The 17,100-nt window shown below is 45.3% G+C and overlaps 1 protein-coding gene across 1 annotated transcript; it reads right to left on the bottom strand.

The window, feature by feature from the left end:
- Window positions 1-4,021: 4,021 nt before the first annotated feature.
- TF (transferrin) lies at window positions 4,022-16,698 on the bottom strand. The gene is made up of 17 exons (XM_061465200.1): window positions 16,544-16,698; window positions 14,613-14,776; window positions 14,289-14,397; window positions 13,318-13,509; window positions 12,985-13,120; window positions 12,476-12,531; window positions 11,423-11,592; window positions 11,117-11,303; window positions 9,881-10,035; window positions 9,057-9,150; window positions 8,892-8,927; window positions 8,444-8,602; window positions 7,282-7,426; window positions 6,255-6,319; window positions 5,683-5,867; window positions 4,683-4,869; window positions 4,022-4,259 (listed from the first exon to the last, which is right to left on the bottom strand). Exons 1-17 carry the CDS (start codon window positions 16,584-16,586, stop codon window positions 4,222-4,224), a joined length of 2,121 nt encoding a protein of 706 aa, XP_061321184.1. The 5' UTR covers window positions 16,587-16,698; the 3' UTR covers window positions 4,022-4,221.
- Window positions 16,699-17,100: the final 402 nt, after the last annotated feature.

The following is a 17,100-nucleotide window of genomic DNA, read 5'->3' as shown; positions in this document are numbered from 1 at the left end:
AGATTCTCTTAGAATATCTTCTCTTGTATTATCTTTCTTACATTCTCTTCTCTTAGATTCTCTTATATTCTCTGGTATTCTCTTCACTTATATTCTGTTATAAGAGAATGTAAGAGAAGTAAGAGAATACAAGAGAGATTATAAGGGAAGAGAATGTAAGACAAGACAATATCAGAGAACATAATAGAAGAGAATATTAAGAGAATAACGGGAAAGAGACTATGAGTCTATAAGAGAAGAGAATCTAAGAAGAAAATGTGAGATAATACAAGAGAAGAGAATCTAAGAGAAGAGAATGTAACAGAATCTAAGAGATTATAAGAATAGAGAATGTAAGAAAAGAGAAGATAATGTAAGAGAAGATAATGCAAGAGAAGAAAAGAGAACATAAGAGAAGGGAAGGGAATATGAAAGAAGGGAAGAGACTTTATGAGAAGAGACTTTAAGGGACTATAAGAGAAGAGAATGTAAGAGAAGAGAAGGGAATATAAGAGAAGAAAAGAGACTTGAAGAGAGGAGCTTCTAACAGAGAATACAGGAGAATGTAAGAGAAGAGAGAATATATAAGAAAAGAGAATACAGTAGAAGAGAAGAGGAGACAGTGTAAGAGAAGAAAAGGGAAGAAAATATAAAAGAAGAAAAGGGAAGAGACTAAGAGAAGAGACTGAGAGAATAGAAGCAAATAGAAGAGAATGTAAAAGAGAAGAGAATGTAAGAGAAGGAAGGGAACATAAAAGAAGAAGGGCAGAGACTGTAAGAGAACATAAGAGAGGAGAAGAGAATGTTAGAGAAGGGCACAGATTCTAAGAAAAGTACTTTAAGAGAATATAGGAGAAGAGAATGTAAGAGAAGAGACTTTAAGAGAATATAGGAGAAGAGACTGACAGAATGTAACAGAAGAGAAGAGAATGTAAAAGAAGAGGAGAGAATGTAAGAGGAGAGAAGAGGGGAGAATGTGAGAGTAAAAAAGGGAATATAAGAAAAGGGAAGAGATCAAGAGAATATAAGAAAATATATGAGATTATAACAGAAGAGAACAAAATGTAAGAGAAAAGAGGGGAAGAGAATATGAGAGAAGTGAAGAAACAGTAAGAGATTATAAGAGAATATAAGGGAAGAGAATATTAGCAAATATAGAAAAAGGGAAGGAAAGAGCATATAAGAAAAGGGAAGAGATTCTAACAGAAGGGAAGGGTCTATAAGAAAATACAAGAGAAGGGAAGGGACTATGAGAAAATAGAAGGGAAAAGAATCTAAGAAACTCTAAGAGAATATATGAGAAGAGAATACATGAGAAGAGAATATAAGAGAAGGGGAGAGACTATAAGAGAATATAAAAATATAAGAGAATGTAAGAGACTATAAGAGAATATAAGAGAAGAGGCAATAAGAGACTATGAAAGAATATTAGAGAAGACAAGAGAAATGTGCTCCTGCCATAATAACATCTTGATTTTTTTTTGTGACAGCTATTTAATTTCATTAGAAGCAAGAATCTTCTCTTTAAAAGTATATAGACTTTTCTGTCATGGAGCTTCAAAGCTGTGCAGCAGTCACTAAACTGCGAGACGCAGCTGCGCAAAGGGAATCCTTTCTCCAAGGTGAGCAGTTGAGCAATGATCTGTTATAGCCACCCATCGATATTAGCTATGCAGTGACACTAATGCCATCAACAGAGTAGATAAGCTCTGCCAGCAGCCACCAAAGAGGAGGGGATGCTGGTGTGTGCAGGGAATGCAGAGGCAGATTCTCAAAGCGCTTGCTGGGAGTGCACTAAGTAGCAATTACAAGAGTTTTCCATTAGCATCCCCAAGGACCTTTCCTCTTCCTCCCATACCACTTTGCCATGCTTCACTGCAGGATCCAAGGACCTTGTCCCTATATGTCTGGGTTCATCAGCACACTGCTTGCTAGGCTGCATGTATCATCTGCAAGGCTGGGCTTCCTAGAGGCTCTGCCATCACCAGGGTGCGACAGAGGCATCAGTATATAGGGGTCTCTGGAAACGTGCTTTTTGCCTGCATGAACCTTTCTGTATAGTATTTTCCTGAAATCAGGGGGTTAAATACACATTTCTGTCCCTGTAGATGGTACCCCAGGCTGCAGGAAAGTGAATCTGTAGTAGACTGTGTGCATTATGGTCTATAAGGCCCCCATCAGCTATGATACATTTGAAATCTTGTCACTGTAAAATGTTTAGCAGATAGTACCCTTTACTGAACTAGAAACCTGCACTAGTGCTGCATGCCTGGCAGGCTTGGAAAGGTAGATAAATTTGGGGCTATGCACATGAAAGCTCTACATCCTGCTGTGGTTCAGGTGTCATTTTTCTTATAGGTAAATGGCAGAGCAGCCTCAGGGCTCCTGCTGAGCTCAGGGGCCCATATCAGCTGCACCAGAGGAGCTTTGCTTTCAGATGTGACCCTTGCTTCTCTGATAAATGACCAGTTCAAACAGGTTGCAATCGAAGTGAATTTCCCCAGAACTGGGTGTTGTTCACACGCGGTACGTGTGGTAGCAAACGTTCAATGTGAACCACGTGCCAAACAGACCTTAGTATCTCAGATAAGCCAGTTTCCCCTCTCTGGCTGCATTAAAATGTGTTCCCCCAGGTGAATTTAACCTCATGTCAGCAAAGCACTTCAGCTCAAGGTACTGAAGACGAGCTCCAGCAATGGCACAATCCCACCAGACACACCCTCAGCAGCTGTGGGAAATGCCTGCGCTTCCTGGGGTTCTAATTGTAGAATCACTGAATAGCTTGGGTTGGAAGGGACCTTCACAGCTCATTGAGTCCAACCTCCCCTGCAATGAGCAGGGACGTCTTCAACTAGATTAAGGTTCCTCAGAACCACATCCAGCCTGGCACTGAATGTCTCCACCACCTCTCTGGGCAGCCTGTGCCAGTGTTTCACCACCCTCATTGCAGAAAGTAATGCAGCAGACCTGCAGTTTGTGATTCTCCCTCCCTCCAGCCCTTGCCTTCTCCTCAGCAGTGCAACCAGAATCTGGCTCCCATAGGTAGGACAGAGACCCTATGATCCTCTGGTGAGGTTCCTTTTTTTTCCCATGCCTTCTACTCATGGAGCAAGAGGTTACGTCTGATACAGACTGCAGATGATGCAGCTTTTCTTGGGGCAAGTTTTTCAACTGCAGCCAGTTAGTTGCAGAAGCAGGCTCTCAGAGGCTAGTTAAAAAAAGCCATTTGTCCAGTATACTTCGTCCTACATAAATGTGAGGAACTAAACTTCATCACTCCCCATCTACATTTCTGTCTTTCAAGGTGATCTCAGTCAGGCTAGTGGACGTCTCACAGTATATACCATATGCATCCACAAATCATCAGTGTGGGCCCATCAACATACTAATTCCCTCAAAAAAGCCAGCAGCTCTTCCATGTCTGCCTTCATAAAACAGCTGGATTACCCCAAAGTCTGTTCCTCTGAAGCAGAGAGCCTCAGCAGACCTGTTAGTCTTTCCTTTTTATTTCACTGTGGATCAGAGTCAGGCTGCCCAGCTACAGGTTTGTTTTCAGGTCAGCATCACATCAGACAGAATACCAAAACACACGTTTCTCAGAACGCAAGTCTAAGCCTGGAGTCTCCCAGTCCATGTACTTACAATGTGTTTTAAGTGTAAGCATCAGTCATTGCCTGGTGCAAATGACTGGGATCTGGCTAGATGAGACACAAGGCAGCGATTTCTGTTCACACCTTCTATGTTACAACCACTGTCTTTGGTTTGGTGCTCTTTAACTTTTTCACCCTTCAGCTTCCCTGACATAAACATTCTCCCTCTTCCAGTGTCCCAACTACATGGGACAACTATCCTCTGCTGGGGAGATAATGGGATAACCTGGGTGAAGCAAAAGCACTGAGAGTACAAAACAGCTGTTAATTAGGCTTTAGGGCAGCAATAGCCTTAAGTGGCAATAGCCATGTTGGCATCTGGTACTGTCCTACGGCAAGAGGTACTGGGGAAAGGAATGGGCTTAAGTATTGAAGAATCTCAGGAATCTTGGTTAGATTTGAGAGTTTATTTTTTGCTGTGGTGGCAGGAGAGAAGGGTAAAATCTCCAACAGCCACTTTTAGAGTGATGAGGATGGGCAGAAAAAGCAGAGAAGGGAAGGAGCCCTCTGCAGGTCAGTGTTTGGTGCTGAGGGCACAAGAGGAGTCATTGCTTGGTTTCCTCCCCCTCCAGCAAGGGTCCTTCCCATCTCACTACTTGTCCTCAAGGAAGGTACACACCTGGAGGAGATCTGAAAATGGAAAGGACAGGGAGAAGTTCAGATCCTGCCTTTAAACACCCTCATCCCAACAGCCCACACCCAGCCATGCCAACATCATCATTGCCACATCCAGTACGCCACAAAACCGCCCCATGTGTATTAACCACAGATCGTACTGAACACACACTGATGGGACAGGGTGGGTTCTTTCTGTCATCTCTCAAAATGTCTGTTTTCTAAAGGTGAGTAGAAATATGTGATCCCTGTTGATGCCAGAGCAGCAGACTCTAAGACTGTTTACAGATCATTCAAGAAACTTTGAATAAAGTATACTGGCATCTTCATGAGTTATCCTCATTTTGCTTTAAAAGAATTAAATGGACACCTACAGAATAAACTGTTCATGCCTGCGAGGCTGAGAACTGCAGCTCTTCCTGAGGCTGTTACAGTTACCTGATGGATTGCAGGTATTGAGGCTAGAAACCGAAGCATAGTACTGATCTCCAAGGAAGTCCTTGTACGTTGTGCCGTCACGGAGTTTGACCAGACACTTGGTCAAGTCTTTAAACAGAAGGTCCTTGGTTTGAGACTGAAACATACTGAACCTTTCTTTCTCGATTCCTTTTGTTCCAAACAGTTTCTGAAATAAAGGCACAAGGAAGTAAGTGTATATAAAGCATAGAAAGCTGTCAAGATGCAGCTCATACAAGCCTATCTGTTAGTCCTAGTTCTCCACTATCATCCTGGGGGGCCCCCAGCCAAGCTCCAGGGGTTTAGGTTTGAATGTCCATGTGGTTAGATGAGGGATCTCAGTGGTAGGCACAGTTGTGGCACAACTGTCAAAACTAATATTTTCCATTTTAACAGGTCACTACATTTGGAACTCATCAGCAGATGCTGCTGGTGAGTTCTGTGCCTTAGCCGTAAGTTGGAAGCAAAAGGAGCTGACTTCTCAAGTGCCTCTGAGCAGACCCTGATGGTGGGGGAAATGCTGAGGTTTTCAGTGTAAAATCAGAGCTGGTTCATCCTGGTTACGTTTACAGCAGTAGCTGTAAGGCTCTGTGTGTCCAGGAAGGCTTCTGTCTTCCTCAGGGCTCTGACTGACCCAGCTGGTTTAGAGACCTCAGAGGAGTTTGTGAAACACACGTGCAAGAGCATATCCTGAGAAGGATTTGATAACCTCATGTCACACAAGTATAGCATGCCACAGCAACCACCACGATACAGCTGTTACCTAAATGCATATTTACTTAGGTGGCAGAGGAGACAGAGTGGTTTGAAAGGGATGAAGGAATGGGGAGGCTGGGAGGCGAGGCTGTCACCTTGTATCAGTAAGTTAAAATCTTTGCCTTGCACTGACTCGGGGAACCTCAGGGCATTGTTTCTCTAAAAGCACAAATATGCTGCATAAAAACAACCCCAGAACGTTTCCACCACTGCCAGTGCTACTGACCTCTTGTCTCTCCAGCAGCTCACGGACTCTCTGAGCTTTCTCAGGACGCGTGACCACACCGTGGGTAGGAACCTTGGCCAGGTTGCAGTCCCTGTAATCCATGATATTTGCCCGTCGCCCGTCAGTGCACAGCAACTCAAATTGGTCCATCTTCAGATTTTTGGCCCAGTCTTCTTTATTTTTGCCTTTAAAGGGAATTGGTTTGGAGATTCAAAGATCTCATGTAGCAGAAGAACATCAGCCTCACAATACCTAAAAGCAAGGCATCTGCTCCTGCTGGAGCGCTGCTCAAAGGTAGCAAGGCAGGGACCTGGAGTTATGATTCAGGACCACCTGAATAACATAGGTTAAATGGTAGCTAGCAGGAAAGTGTCCTTGCAGAAATGCCTGGGAGAAGCCACCACAGGCAAACAGCTCCTGCTAACACCTGAATTCTGCCTCTTCTGCGGGAAGGGTGAGGTTGACAAGACAAGCAGGTAAGGCTTCCTACTACGTTCTGCACTGGGAATAAAAAGAACGCAAGGAGGGGAAGGCAGCCCTGCCAAGACCCGTTCAACAGAATAACCACATACCGTCAGTGTTTTCCTCGACAATTGAATGCTTAATAAAGGCCACATTCCCCTCCTCGACCAGACACCTGGGAAGTACAAAGAAAAGCAAGTGATGTGGGTGCTTGAATCCTGGCCCTTTCCTGACAGATTTTATTCTGGCTTATGTCTTATTTTGTAAAATTACTCTCCAAAGACAGGTCTCTAAGGAGCCATGCCATGAATATGTTCAGGCTGTGGAAAACAGAGTCTTTGAACACATTCTGGAAAAAAAACATGTGTCCTCCTCACATGATAAGTAGCCAATTTGTTTTATTGTCAGACAGAGGCAGTTTGGTCAGGTCCAGAATTTGCTTTGCTTTCTGCAATTCTGCCTGAATGCATTAATTGCTTTGTAAAAACACTAACTTGCCCCCAAAGGACTGCAAATCCTGAAGCCAGGGTCTCTTTGCTATCAGACATAAATGAAAGATTAATTCTCTTTTTAAATTCATGCCCCACGTGAATTACTTAGACTTGACCTGATACTGAGCAGCTATGTAGGAGATGGTACTGGGGCTGACCTCTGGTCTCTGCACTTCTTAGAGGACGGCTCGTTTTAACTAAGCCAAGCAGTGTTGTAAACAGAGAGGGTCTACAGGCAGCACTGTTTGTGTGTCCCCATCTTTTACACTCCTTATTTGCATTAAAAGTGAAGCAATGCTGCCATTGTAGGAGGTCTGGCCAAAATGCTTGTGCCTCTCCAGGTTTGTGTGGAGACACCAGGATGTTCATTTTAGAGAATGGGAACTTTTTATATAAATTTGCATGAAGCTGCATAAAGAAAAAAACATATATATAGCATATGCATATATATAGCATAAAAAGCATATAGCATATACAGCATATGTATAATATTACAGACATTGTACCTTCAGCAGTGTAATGGAGGAAAAAAGGAGGTCAGCAAATTAGCTTCAGTGTAAGGCTGTACTCTATATGTGATCTACCCATAACTTCTGTCATTAGCCCTATGGTACTTGGGAGCAACCTGAATGTTTCCATCACCTACCGGAAAGCTCCAGTATAGCCATAGTATTTCTCATGGGTGCTGGCGACGCACTTCTCTGGTGGAACCCCACCTGAGCCCTTGCAGAGTCGGCAGAGGCGGGAGTTAGGAGGAGACCCAGGAGCACAGCCCTCACTAAAGTATTCATCTGAAAGCAGAAATAGGTAAAAAATTGACTTTTCTTTGCACTGAAAAGCTGGTTTTTCTTTTAGTAATATGTTCTTGTGCTGAATTTGTATTATGAGTCACTGGGAGCTGTAAACAGGCTGTGAGAAGGAGCGCAATTCAGTGGTCAGCAAATCACACACACACAGTTTTCACTATGAAACCTGTGTCATTATTATTGACAATGAAATGGGGGCTAAAGCTCCATTGCAACAGCCACTATCTTGGCAGAAGAAGAATATTTTTGCTGCAAACCATTCTCAGCTCATCCAGAGCCAGCCCAAGCCTCCACAGCCTTTATGGGTTATCAGAGGTTCCTTTTGCAGCGTTTGTCAGATCTCTGGGAGAAGAAGGGACAGTGGGAAAGCCAGGCAGGAAGATGGAGGGGCCGAGCCTAAAACTCACAATCTTCTTGCAGTTAGAAATTTCCTTTTAATAATGGTATGATTGATTTGCCTTGGTAGATGGTATTTCCATATCATTTTTTTGGACTCCCTGTAAATCTCGCTGACTGAAAGATGGATGTAGAAGTTGATCCTGTGAGCAACTTCTGAAGTTCCAGAGCAAATACAGACTTTTACTCCCTTATTCTCAGGCAGTCAGAGCAGTCCCTTTATGTTTCTCAAACAAAGATCAGCCTCTGTCCTCTATTCTCAGCCCTTCCCCTCCCTTCTGAGCTTGAAGGTGCACCATTCACCCCCACTCCACACCGTGCACAAGGACCAGAACCCCCCTACTTGGGGCAGCCCTATTCCCTTTTTGGGAGTACCTTTTGTGCTGCCGCAAAGGGAAGGGGATAGATGTGAAATCTTACTCCGAAGCAGTTACCAGCAGCCTAAACCTTTGCTCAGTGAAACCTTAAACAACAAAGTCTTCTCCATTTCCCACCTCTAGGTGGGGATCTTGGAGGCATAAGAAACTGAAGTTCAGCTGAAGGATGTCAAAACATTTTTGCAAGCAGATCCCCAGCTTGAAGAAATGGATGCAAAACTCAACTCACCAAAATTGCAGCTTCCTGTCCTGTTGTGAATCAAGCCCATGGGGATGTTCCAGCCAGCAGTTCTCCCGACAGCAGTGTGGCACGACTTCTTACCCTGCAGATTGTTCCATGTGATATCACCATCAGATTTCTTCACAACAGCCACAGCAAAGTAGGATGCTTTCAGAAGATAAAATAAAGGAGAATTAAGGACTGAACTGAGGATCCCACTATGCTCCCTTAGAAAATCACTGGCTCCACTTGGGAGAGGGGACCTATATGTAAACAGTGGCTCTTTGTGTGGAGACTGGACATTTATTCTCTACTCATAGAATGATAGAATCATAGAATAGTTAGGGTTGGAAAGGACTTTAAGATCATCAAGTTCCAACCCCCTCATGACTGCATATATACTTTTCTACTCATATCCATCAGGACTGTTTTCAGTCCCTCTGTTGGCAGTAATTACCTGGTTCTCCTTCTGCTTTGTTGCACTGACCGTTATCTGATGGAGGGAAAAAGAAGATAGTAGATAAAAGATACAGCAAACAAAAAAACAGAACAAAAGCAGTGCTTTTGCACCAGCCCATTACCCATCACCACGACCCAGAGGGGCAGCCCGGGCTGTGCTTACCCTCATAGACTTCTCCCATCACTGGCACCAAGCCACACACACCAGCAGTGTAGACAAAACCTCCGTCTAAGCTGATAGCATCTGCTTCACCTTTCTGCAATGAAAACAGCACAGCAGTCAAACAACCCTGTATGTCCCCAGAAATCAGACTGTAAAAGCAGCACTCGATGTAAAGGAGAAGAGCTTGTGGCAATGATGACATGAGAGGCCATCCCTTAGCTTATGGGCAGGCAAGGTCTCACTGATGCAGAGGGAGTTTTGATGCTCCCTTGTGCTCGTAACCACCTGCAGCAGCAGCTCACTTCCCCAGACTTTCACAGGCTTACCTGTGTGTCTCTCCTAGCACGCTTCCCTGCCAAACAGTTCTCCTCACCTCACCTGTCTTTTCAAGTTCACATTTTGTGCTCTTTTCACAGTACCAACCCAATGCCCTGAGCTGACACCAGCATCCTCATCTGTGCTATGGAATCACTCCTCTTCTAAGCAGGCAACTGTTCTTCTCTGTATTTTTCAATATTTATATTTTACCTTCCTTTTCCTAATAAAAAGTTGCTTCACAGCAGACATTTGGTTTTTGTTTAGGAAACCTCAAGAAAGAACACCGTTCAATAATTTATTTTCTTTTGAAGAACGTTAATTGGTGAAAAACTAGTCAGCCCCATTCCCTGTGATGAGGCTGGTTTCTACCCACTGTTTTCTCTTACAAAGCTCCCACTATCTTCTTTTAAAATCTAGCCCTGTCTCCACGCCATCTATTCCCAGGCTGAAGGAAGCAATGGTGCTTTCCATCTGGAGGGTTCACAGGGAGAATTAAAAAGCCATACCATGATCTTAATGATGCAGTCCCTGGTGTTGTCTGCCACGATGCACTCCACATCCCCGTTGCTCACCACACTCCAGAGGTCACACTTGCTCTTCTCATTCTTGCCTACTGCACACCACCGTGTCTTGTTTTCTCTGCGGTTGGGGTTCAGCTGATCTGTAAAACCAGCAGAGGAAAACCAAGGATAAGCCTAGAGCCCTGGTGAACAATAAGGCTACAAGCAGGCTACTTTCTATTTCTTTTACTCAGCCATGAAACTGTCTGTACGCACCAACCTGTTGCTGCTGCTCACTGCAAGAGGTTCTTGCTTAATAAGCCCTGGGCCAGTGTGAATAGAAGGGATGATTCTTGAGCTGAAGGATGCTCAAAAACCCATATGCAGATCAGAAAGGAGAACTTCTGCATAACACAAACCGTTCATGCAGATTCATGTCAGCTGAAACATCACAACCACTAAACCACCATGCGTTAATAGTACTTGGTATTGCTGCCTACGAGATATTGCACATTTTCCAAACCTCACAGCCCAGACAACCGTGAGACTAAGACCAGACCGAGTTGGAAAAGTACAACCTAGTTCTGTTTATGTGGAGTGGCATCTGAATAGTCTGTTTTGGTACTACAAATCCATGCACCCTCTTCCATAAAAGCCACGAAGGCTGAGCCTGGCACAGAGATCTCTGAGCAACTCTACATTTTAAGTGGGTTTTGGAGGTCATTTGTGGGATGTTTGACTTCCAGAAGTCCAGGTAGAACGTCAATTAAAGCTTGATGGGTCTAGATGGAAATAAAGCTCACTGTTTCCCTCAAGTGGCCAATACTGGACCTGGCCAGTCCAGTCCCAAACAACCTGGGATGTTTCTTCCTCTTCCATCCCAGAAACAGCTTTTCTAAGCTGCAGTTTCGACTATGCCAAATCTCTATCACCAGCTGAATGGGCTATTTTTGTAATCAGACTGAAGGGACAAGGGGTGGAGTGTGTGTAAATTCTCCACTTTTGTTGATGCGATGATGATGTTACTTTGATTTTGGAATCAACAAATTCCATTTGTTAATGTAAGTGAAGTTTGTGAAGATGGTGTGATTTTAATGATAATACCTTTCACAGAAAATCTTCTGCAGAGGATACTATCTGTCTTTGAAATAACTGTGTTCCTTTTGCCTAGTTGTATTTGCTGATGCCATCTCTTCAACACAGCTCGCACTGACGCACATTAGTGTTCCACATCCTGCCTACCTTTCTGAATGCTCTGGATGGCAGTGTAGTACTCAAAGCCCAGGTAGAGCTGGGAATCCATCAGTGCTGGGATACGCTTCAGCTGGACAGCAGAGTCTTTGAAAAGCAAGTCTTTGAGGGCTGGGTCCTTCTTGCTAGGTGGCCCAAAGAGCTGGAAGGAGCTGCTTGTGCCCACACCAAATCTTTCCTGTATTGAGGGAAAATAATCTGCAAATGACTGTACCAAAGCTCTTGGAAAGCTGGAGAGAGCAAGCAAAGTCAGAGGACAGAAGCAGGGTTTCTAGGGGAAGGACAGCTTGACAATACCTGCGCTTTTGAGAGGAAGTTCCAGATGTCATCAACCTTGCTATCATCTCGAGCCACAACAGCATGAGCAGGAACCTTGGCCCAGTGACAGGCTTTGTAGTTGTCCACAGGCTGACGGCTGCCATCCAGACACAGAAGCTCATACTCATCCTTCTCATCTGGGGCATTTTCTTGAGGAAGAGAGGAATTGTGAGTTGTATCATCATGAAAACAGAAAAGCCAGCCTGGGCAGCTTTGTAATGCTACCAGGTTGCTTTAGATAGATCTTGAAAACCTTCAAGAACGGAGAATGCATAGCTGTCCTGGGTAACCTGTCCCACTATTTGATTGTCCTCAAGGGGAAAACATTTCCCCTTCTATCTGGTCCAAACCTCCCTTGTTTCCATTTATGATTGTCTCTCATCTTTCCATTGTTCCCTCCATAAAGATCTTGGCTCCACCTTCTTGCTAGCCTCCTTATAAGTACAGACTTATAAGGACAGGCAGGCTGCTCTGAGGCCCCCTCAAAACCATCTCTTCCCCAGGCTGATCAAGCCCACTACACTGGGCATCTCCTCACAGGACAGGTGTGCCTGCCCCATGACCATCTTGGTGGTTCACTGAGCTCATTCCAGGTCCTGGGCATGCCAGGCCATCTTCCAGCTCCAAGAAGTGAGTGAACTCTTGCTGTGGGCTGAATTCCCTCCTTATTACCTCCCTGAGTCATGGGTGAGTGTAATTGCCTTACACCTCTTTTCCTGTGTTTGCTGTGATAACAGTACCCCTGGCCCTGAGATGTGGTACCAATGATAATATCACTGAACTTAAACAGATTTTCCTTCTTCAAAGAAGGAACCCAAAGAAGAAAAAGTGGACCCCACCATCATCATATTTCTCACTAACAAGGATGAGTCAGTCGGCAGTGTGCAAAACAGGTTTCTAACAATTAGAGAAGAGGTTTATGGCAAACCTGGAGAAGAATCAATGCCTGCACTGTGTAGACTAATTGCAGGATAGAGCAGCAGCGAGAGGTTCTACTAGAAAAAAGAGAAACAAGTGATCTTGTAGGCCTACCTTGAACAGTTGTGTGTTTCACAAAAGCCACATCTCCTTTTCCATCTTTTAGACAGCTGCAGGTGGGAATAACAGAAGAGATGTTAAAAACCAGACATTGTAACTCCCTATGTACTGTTTCTGCAAATTACCGCAGCACAAACTGCAAACACAGAGCAGTGGTTTTCCTCCCAAAATCCTATGCTGGCAGGGAAGAAAATGTAATGGCAAAGTAACAATGCTCAAGAAGCCCAGTTAGACTTAGCACCATGCTAATGCTTGTGTATTCTTGTGTATTCTTACGTCTGTGCAAAACCATGCAAGGCAGCTGCCTCTGTCATCTCCCACTAGCTGCCTGACAGTTATTACTAATTGGACCTTTAATTACTAGCACTCCCAGTTGTGCTATAAATTCCGTTTCCTCAGGATCCCTGGTTACAACACAGCCCTCCCTAGTATAACAAAAGCTGGTATGAATAACAAAAACAGGGCTAGAATATTTCCCCAAAGGAAAAATAACTTTCACTCACTGAAAAGCTCCCGAATATCCAGAATAAGGTGCTGTGCGGGAGCATTTGGTTTTGGAGTCCCCCTTGCACTGACGGCACAGTTTTTGTTCAGTGGTGGCACCAGGCACGCAGCTGGCAGAGAAAAAATTGGCCACCGCTATGGATGAGAAAGAAGCAATGGTTAGTCTAAGATCCACTTGTACAAGGACCTGGAAGGGAGGGGATGCGCAAAGAATGCCAATGACTACTCCTCCGTGAGCCATCTCTGGAGCTCTCTTGAAGGTCAGGCATCATCACTTTCACTGTACCACCAGCTTCACTCCAGCCCATCTCTCTCACTGTTTCCCACCTCACCTTGCTCGATGGAGCCTGAGTCTTTGCCTTCCCACTTGATGTCTCCCCGGCGGAGGAGTGTCCCAATGGGGATGTTCCAGCCAGCAGACCTGCCCAAGCCTGTGTGGCATGAGGTCTTGCCCTGCAAGTCATTTATTGTGAAGCCTGTTCCTTTCTTCACGACTGCCACAGCGTAGTAGCTGGTTGTGGAGCCTGCAGTGTAGGAAAAAAATCAGGAAAGCAAGGAAATAGTGGGATTCAGGAACATTTCAAATCCTGCCAGACCTCCAGGTTCAGAGAATAAAGTGCTGTACTTCCAAATAATCAGCAACATCGTCTTCCCATTTTCTTGGGGGTGAACTACACTGCTGATATCAAACCAACACTGAACCTCACAACTTGCAATGATAAGCGACCTGGAAATACTATCAATCACACACAAAATGCTTTACCACTGGGCAGACATTAGACATGCCCATTGTTTTGCAAAGATACTTCAACAAGTCTTTTTGGCAAATCTTTTTTGGCAAGTCTTTTCTCCAATGCTGTTGCCCACTGAAGCATACCTGTAAGCCTTGTAAAACCAAAATCACCCGTTTAGTCTTCAAAATTATACATAGTCCATTACATGCTACATATAAATAAAATTACTGTGTTTTAGGGGCAGTAGAGACAACATCTCTTGATTTAATATCAGTAATTTCTTAGCTACCATATTGGGAATGACTCTTCCACATTGCTTTGATCCTGATTATTGTGTGGAAACAGGCTGAGCTCCAGTGCAGAGGTCAAAATCGGCTTCAGTGACTTTCATTACAGCTAACATCAAAAATGGGGCACCCACCACCCTTTTCCCTCTGGGATCTGGGAGCCAGGGGCAATATCTTGGGCACCCAACACAAATAACATGGGAGCTCTGCATGGAAAGGACGGCCCTTGAACTATCAGTTTGTTACCACCACTTGGCTTAAAAGTACTGCATGAAAATGTACCTCCATTTTGTGCGTAGACCTCAGCAACAATGGGCTTCAGCTTGTAGGGGGCAAGGCCTGCCTCAAAAACTTGACCGCCATCCAAGCTGATGGCATCTGCTTCATTATTCTAAACAAGAAGAACATTTCAGTCAATAAACAAAGAGCGGGGACACATGAGGGAAAAACACTTGCCCAGTGTCTCCCTTGCATCCTTGTGGGTGCGTCCTCTACAGGGGGATCACAAGTAACAACCGATGACCCAAAGGAAACTTCAGCCTTCTCCAGGTGTAACAGGCTGCTGGAACATCCTCACAGTGCCCAGCACAGATGCTGCCCACTCACCGAAATGGCTTTTATGCAGTCAAGGTACGTTGCTTTCTGCAGGCAACTCAATGCAGTGTTCTCTTGTTGCATGTGGTCCCTTAGGCTATTGCATTTGTTCTCTTCTGCTGAGGATATTGTGCACCATCTGATGCTGGCCTTGGGGGGAGCAGCAAAACACAGGGCTGTAGAAAGAACCAGAAACTAATAGTCTCAGAGAGGTAGAATGACAACAATTGGACAGAAACCGTATCTCTGTGAATACAAGATCTCTGGTTCCCTGCAGTCATATCCTTGAGTGGTGGCCGGATGCAAGATCTCCCTTGCATGTCTCCTGGGTCATTTTTTCCTGCCTGATGTGTGCACCTTCAAGTACACCTGGGAGAAGCATTCCTGTCTCTGGGTAACGTATGTCCTGCACAGAATAATGATTCAAGCAGCTTGGTCTCAGAGCAACATCCACAGGAATAGGAGAACAAATCCACACACTTCAATAGCAATCAAACTCAAGACTTTGCAAAAACAGGGGGAAAAAAGTTGTGCACTGAAGCAGTGTCTTTACAAATAACCCCAAATGGAGAGCAACTCTGACCTGGCCAGACTATATTCAGTACATCACCAACTTAGTACATCACAACTCAGTACATCACTAAGTGACCTTGGCAGCTAGATGATCTATTTAACTGTCTCTTTATACCTCACCTCCTCCACTACACTTAATAACAGAGATGCCATACCACCACTACAGTCTTCTCTTCTAAGAACCCCCCCAGTCAGTAAATGCAGCTGACTGGCTGCTCTAGGAAACTGAAGCATAGCAAAGACCTCAGGTGGAGGTCTCACACCCCCTTCAGTTGCAGTTAAAATATCCAGCCAGCTTGTGCTAACTCTGTCCTTTTCTGGCAGGATTGTGCACACCAACAGGTGTCTGCACAGCTCACCCTCTCCAAACCCTTGATGGCACATTTAATTCAAACACCTCCATACTAACCTGTGCCACAGAGCTTTTGGGCAGCCTCTGTGCTCCCTCTATGCAGGGGAGGAGGAGGGATTCTTCACCATTAATAAGACATTGCGTGCTAGTACTCAGCAAAGGTGCTTGAGGACTTCCTGATGCCAGCGGCACAGGGAGCACTTCCCACCAGAGGACATTTATCACCACCACACTTTGTGGGGGATGCCTACAGCAAGAAGGGAACCCCTCTTTCTAGGCAGTGGTCCCCAGATCAGGTGTAGATGGCAGCAATCTCCTTGCCATGTCTACCTGCCCATTGCCTGCCGAAGCTGTGAGCAGAGAGAAGCAAAAGAATGGCTTCAAGCAGAGCCAGCTCTGCAGCAGCACGATTTAGGCATAAGATAGAGGGGAGTCCGAGCAAAGTGCAGCCGCAGCAGCAGGACAGAGCAACGCAGGAGCAGAGTGGGGAGCATGCGGAGTCTGTTGTATAAGCTCTATTTTATTATCACTGCCCTCAGGTTTAACCCAACACACATGCAGGCTTGGCAGGCAGGTCTCCCTCTGGTTTCTCCCCCTTGCTGGCTGACAGAGTTTCTCTTCCTACTCCTCTTCCAACACAGCAGTGGCTGAAGGATGACTTTTCACTTTGCCCCACAACAGCAGAAGTGTGGAGCCTCTCCAGAGCAGTCTCCTCCCTGGTCATAGATTCCAAGCATCCCTTCTGCTTGCCAGCTGGGTGCTCAGTAGCTTGCTGTGGGGAGCTGCAGACCTCTATGGAAAAAGCTGGCTGTCATTAATGCCCAAAATACCATCCTTGTTGGCAGAGATCCACAGCTGCTGAAGCAAGCATCGCTTTACATCCTGGCTTATACTTAACTGCTGCCTGGGTCAAGGCACATGCTGCAGCTCTAAAACAGCCTCACCAAGGGGAGAGCCTGGGGTCCCAGGAGGTTTTGACTCTTCCTTTCCCCCAAAACTGCTTTCAGCAGGCACTTACCCACTATCCCGAAGGACAGCACAGTGGAGAGTATGAGTTTCATATTTGGGCAGGGAGTCAGATGCCGTGGAGGGGATGCAGTATCCTTGGTCACAGACTGTCCCCTCCAAGTCTGTGATGGCTCTGAAGCTGCTTTCTCCCCCTTTTATAGAAGAACAGCCCTGGCTATGTTTGCAGAAGCAATGACCTAACACTGTTTGTTCTTCGTTGTTTCTCAATAGCTCCTAAATCGCCCCCCTCCCTGGATCAGCCCATTTTTAGGAAGCCTTTCAATTTGGCACTGAACCCTTCTGCAGGCAGGAGTCAGAGCAGGGCAAGGTGCTTTTCATTTTCCAAGGGGCTTCAGATGGAAAATTCCCAAGTTGTGACATCTGAATTCCTCTGCAGGCTGAAACGCTGCAGGGGAGGCTCTTTTTGTGCTGGCCACCCCCTGCCTTGCACAGCCAGATCCCTCAAAGTCCCTGCTGGATCCAGCCCTGAGTTTTTCATGCTTGCCAGTAACTGCTGCTGTTGTGCCTGTCGCCCTTTGCCTTGCAGCACACTGAGTGCATTGGCAA

This window comes from Pezoporus flaviventris, unplaced genomic scaffold, assembly GCF_033815535.1.
Source record: "Pezoporus flaviventris isolate CSIRO_AGI_PZ_B2104156 unplaced genomic scaffold, CSIRO_AGI_Pfla_v1 ptg000040l, whole genome shotgun sequence".
NCBI classification, from domain to species: Eukaryota; Metazoa; Chordata; class Aves; order Psittaciformes; family Psittacidae; genus Pezoporus; species Pezoporus flaviventris.
The sequence above is the reverse complement of the archived record's forward strand: the minus strand, read 5'-3'. Positions and strand labels throughout refer to the sequence as shown.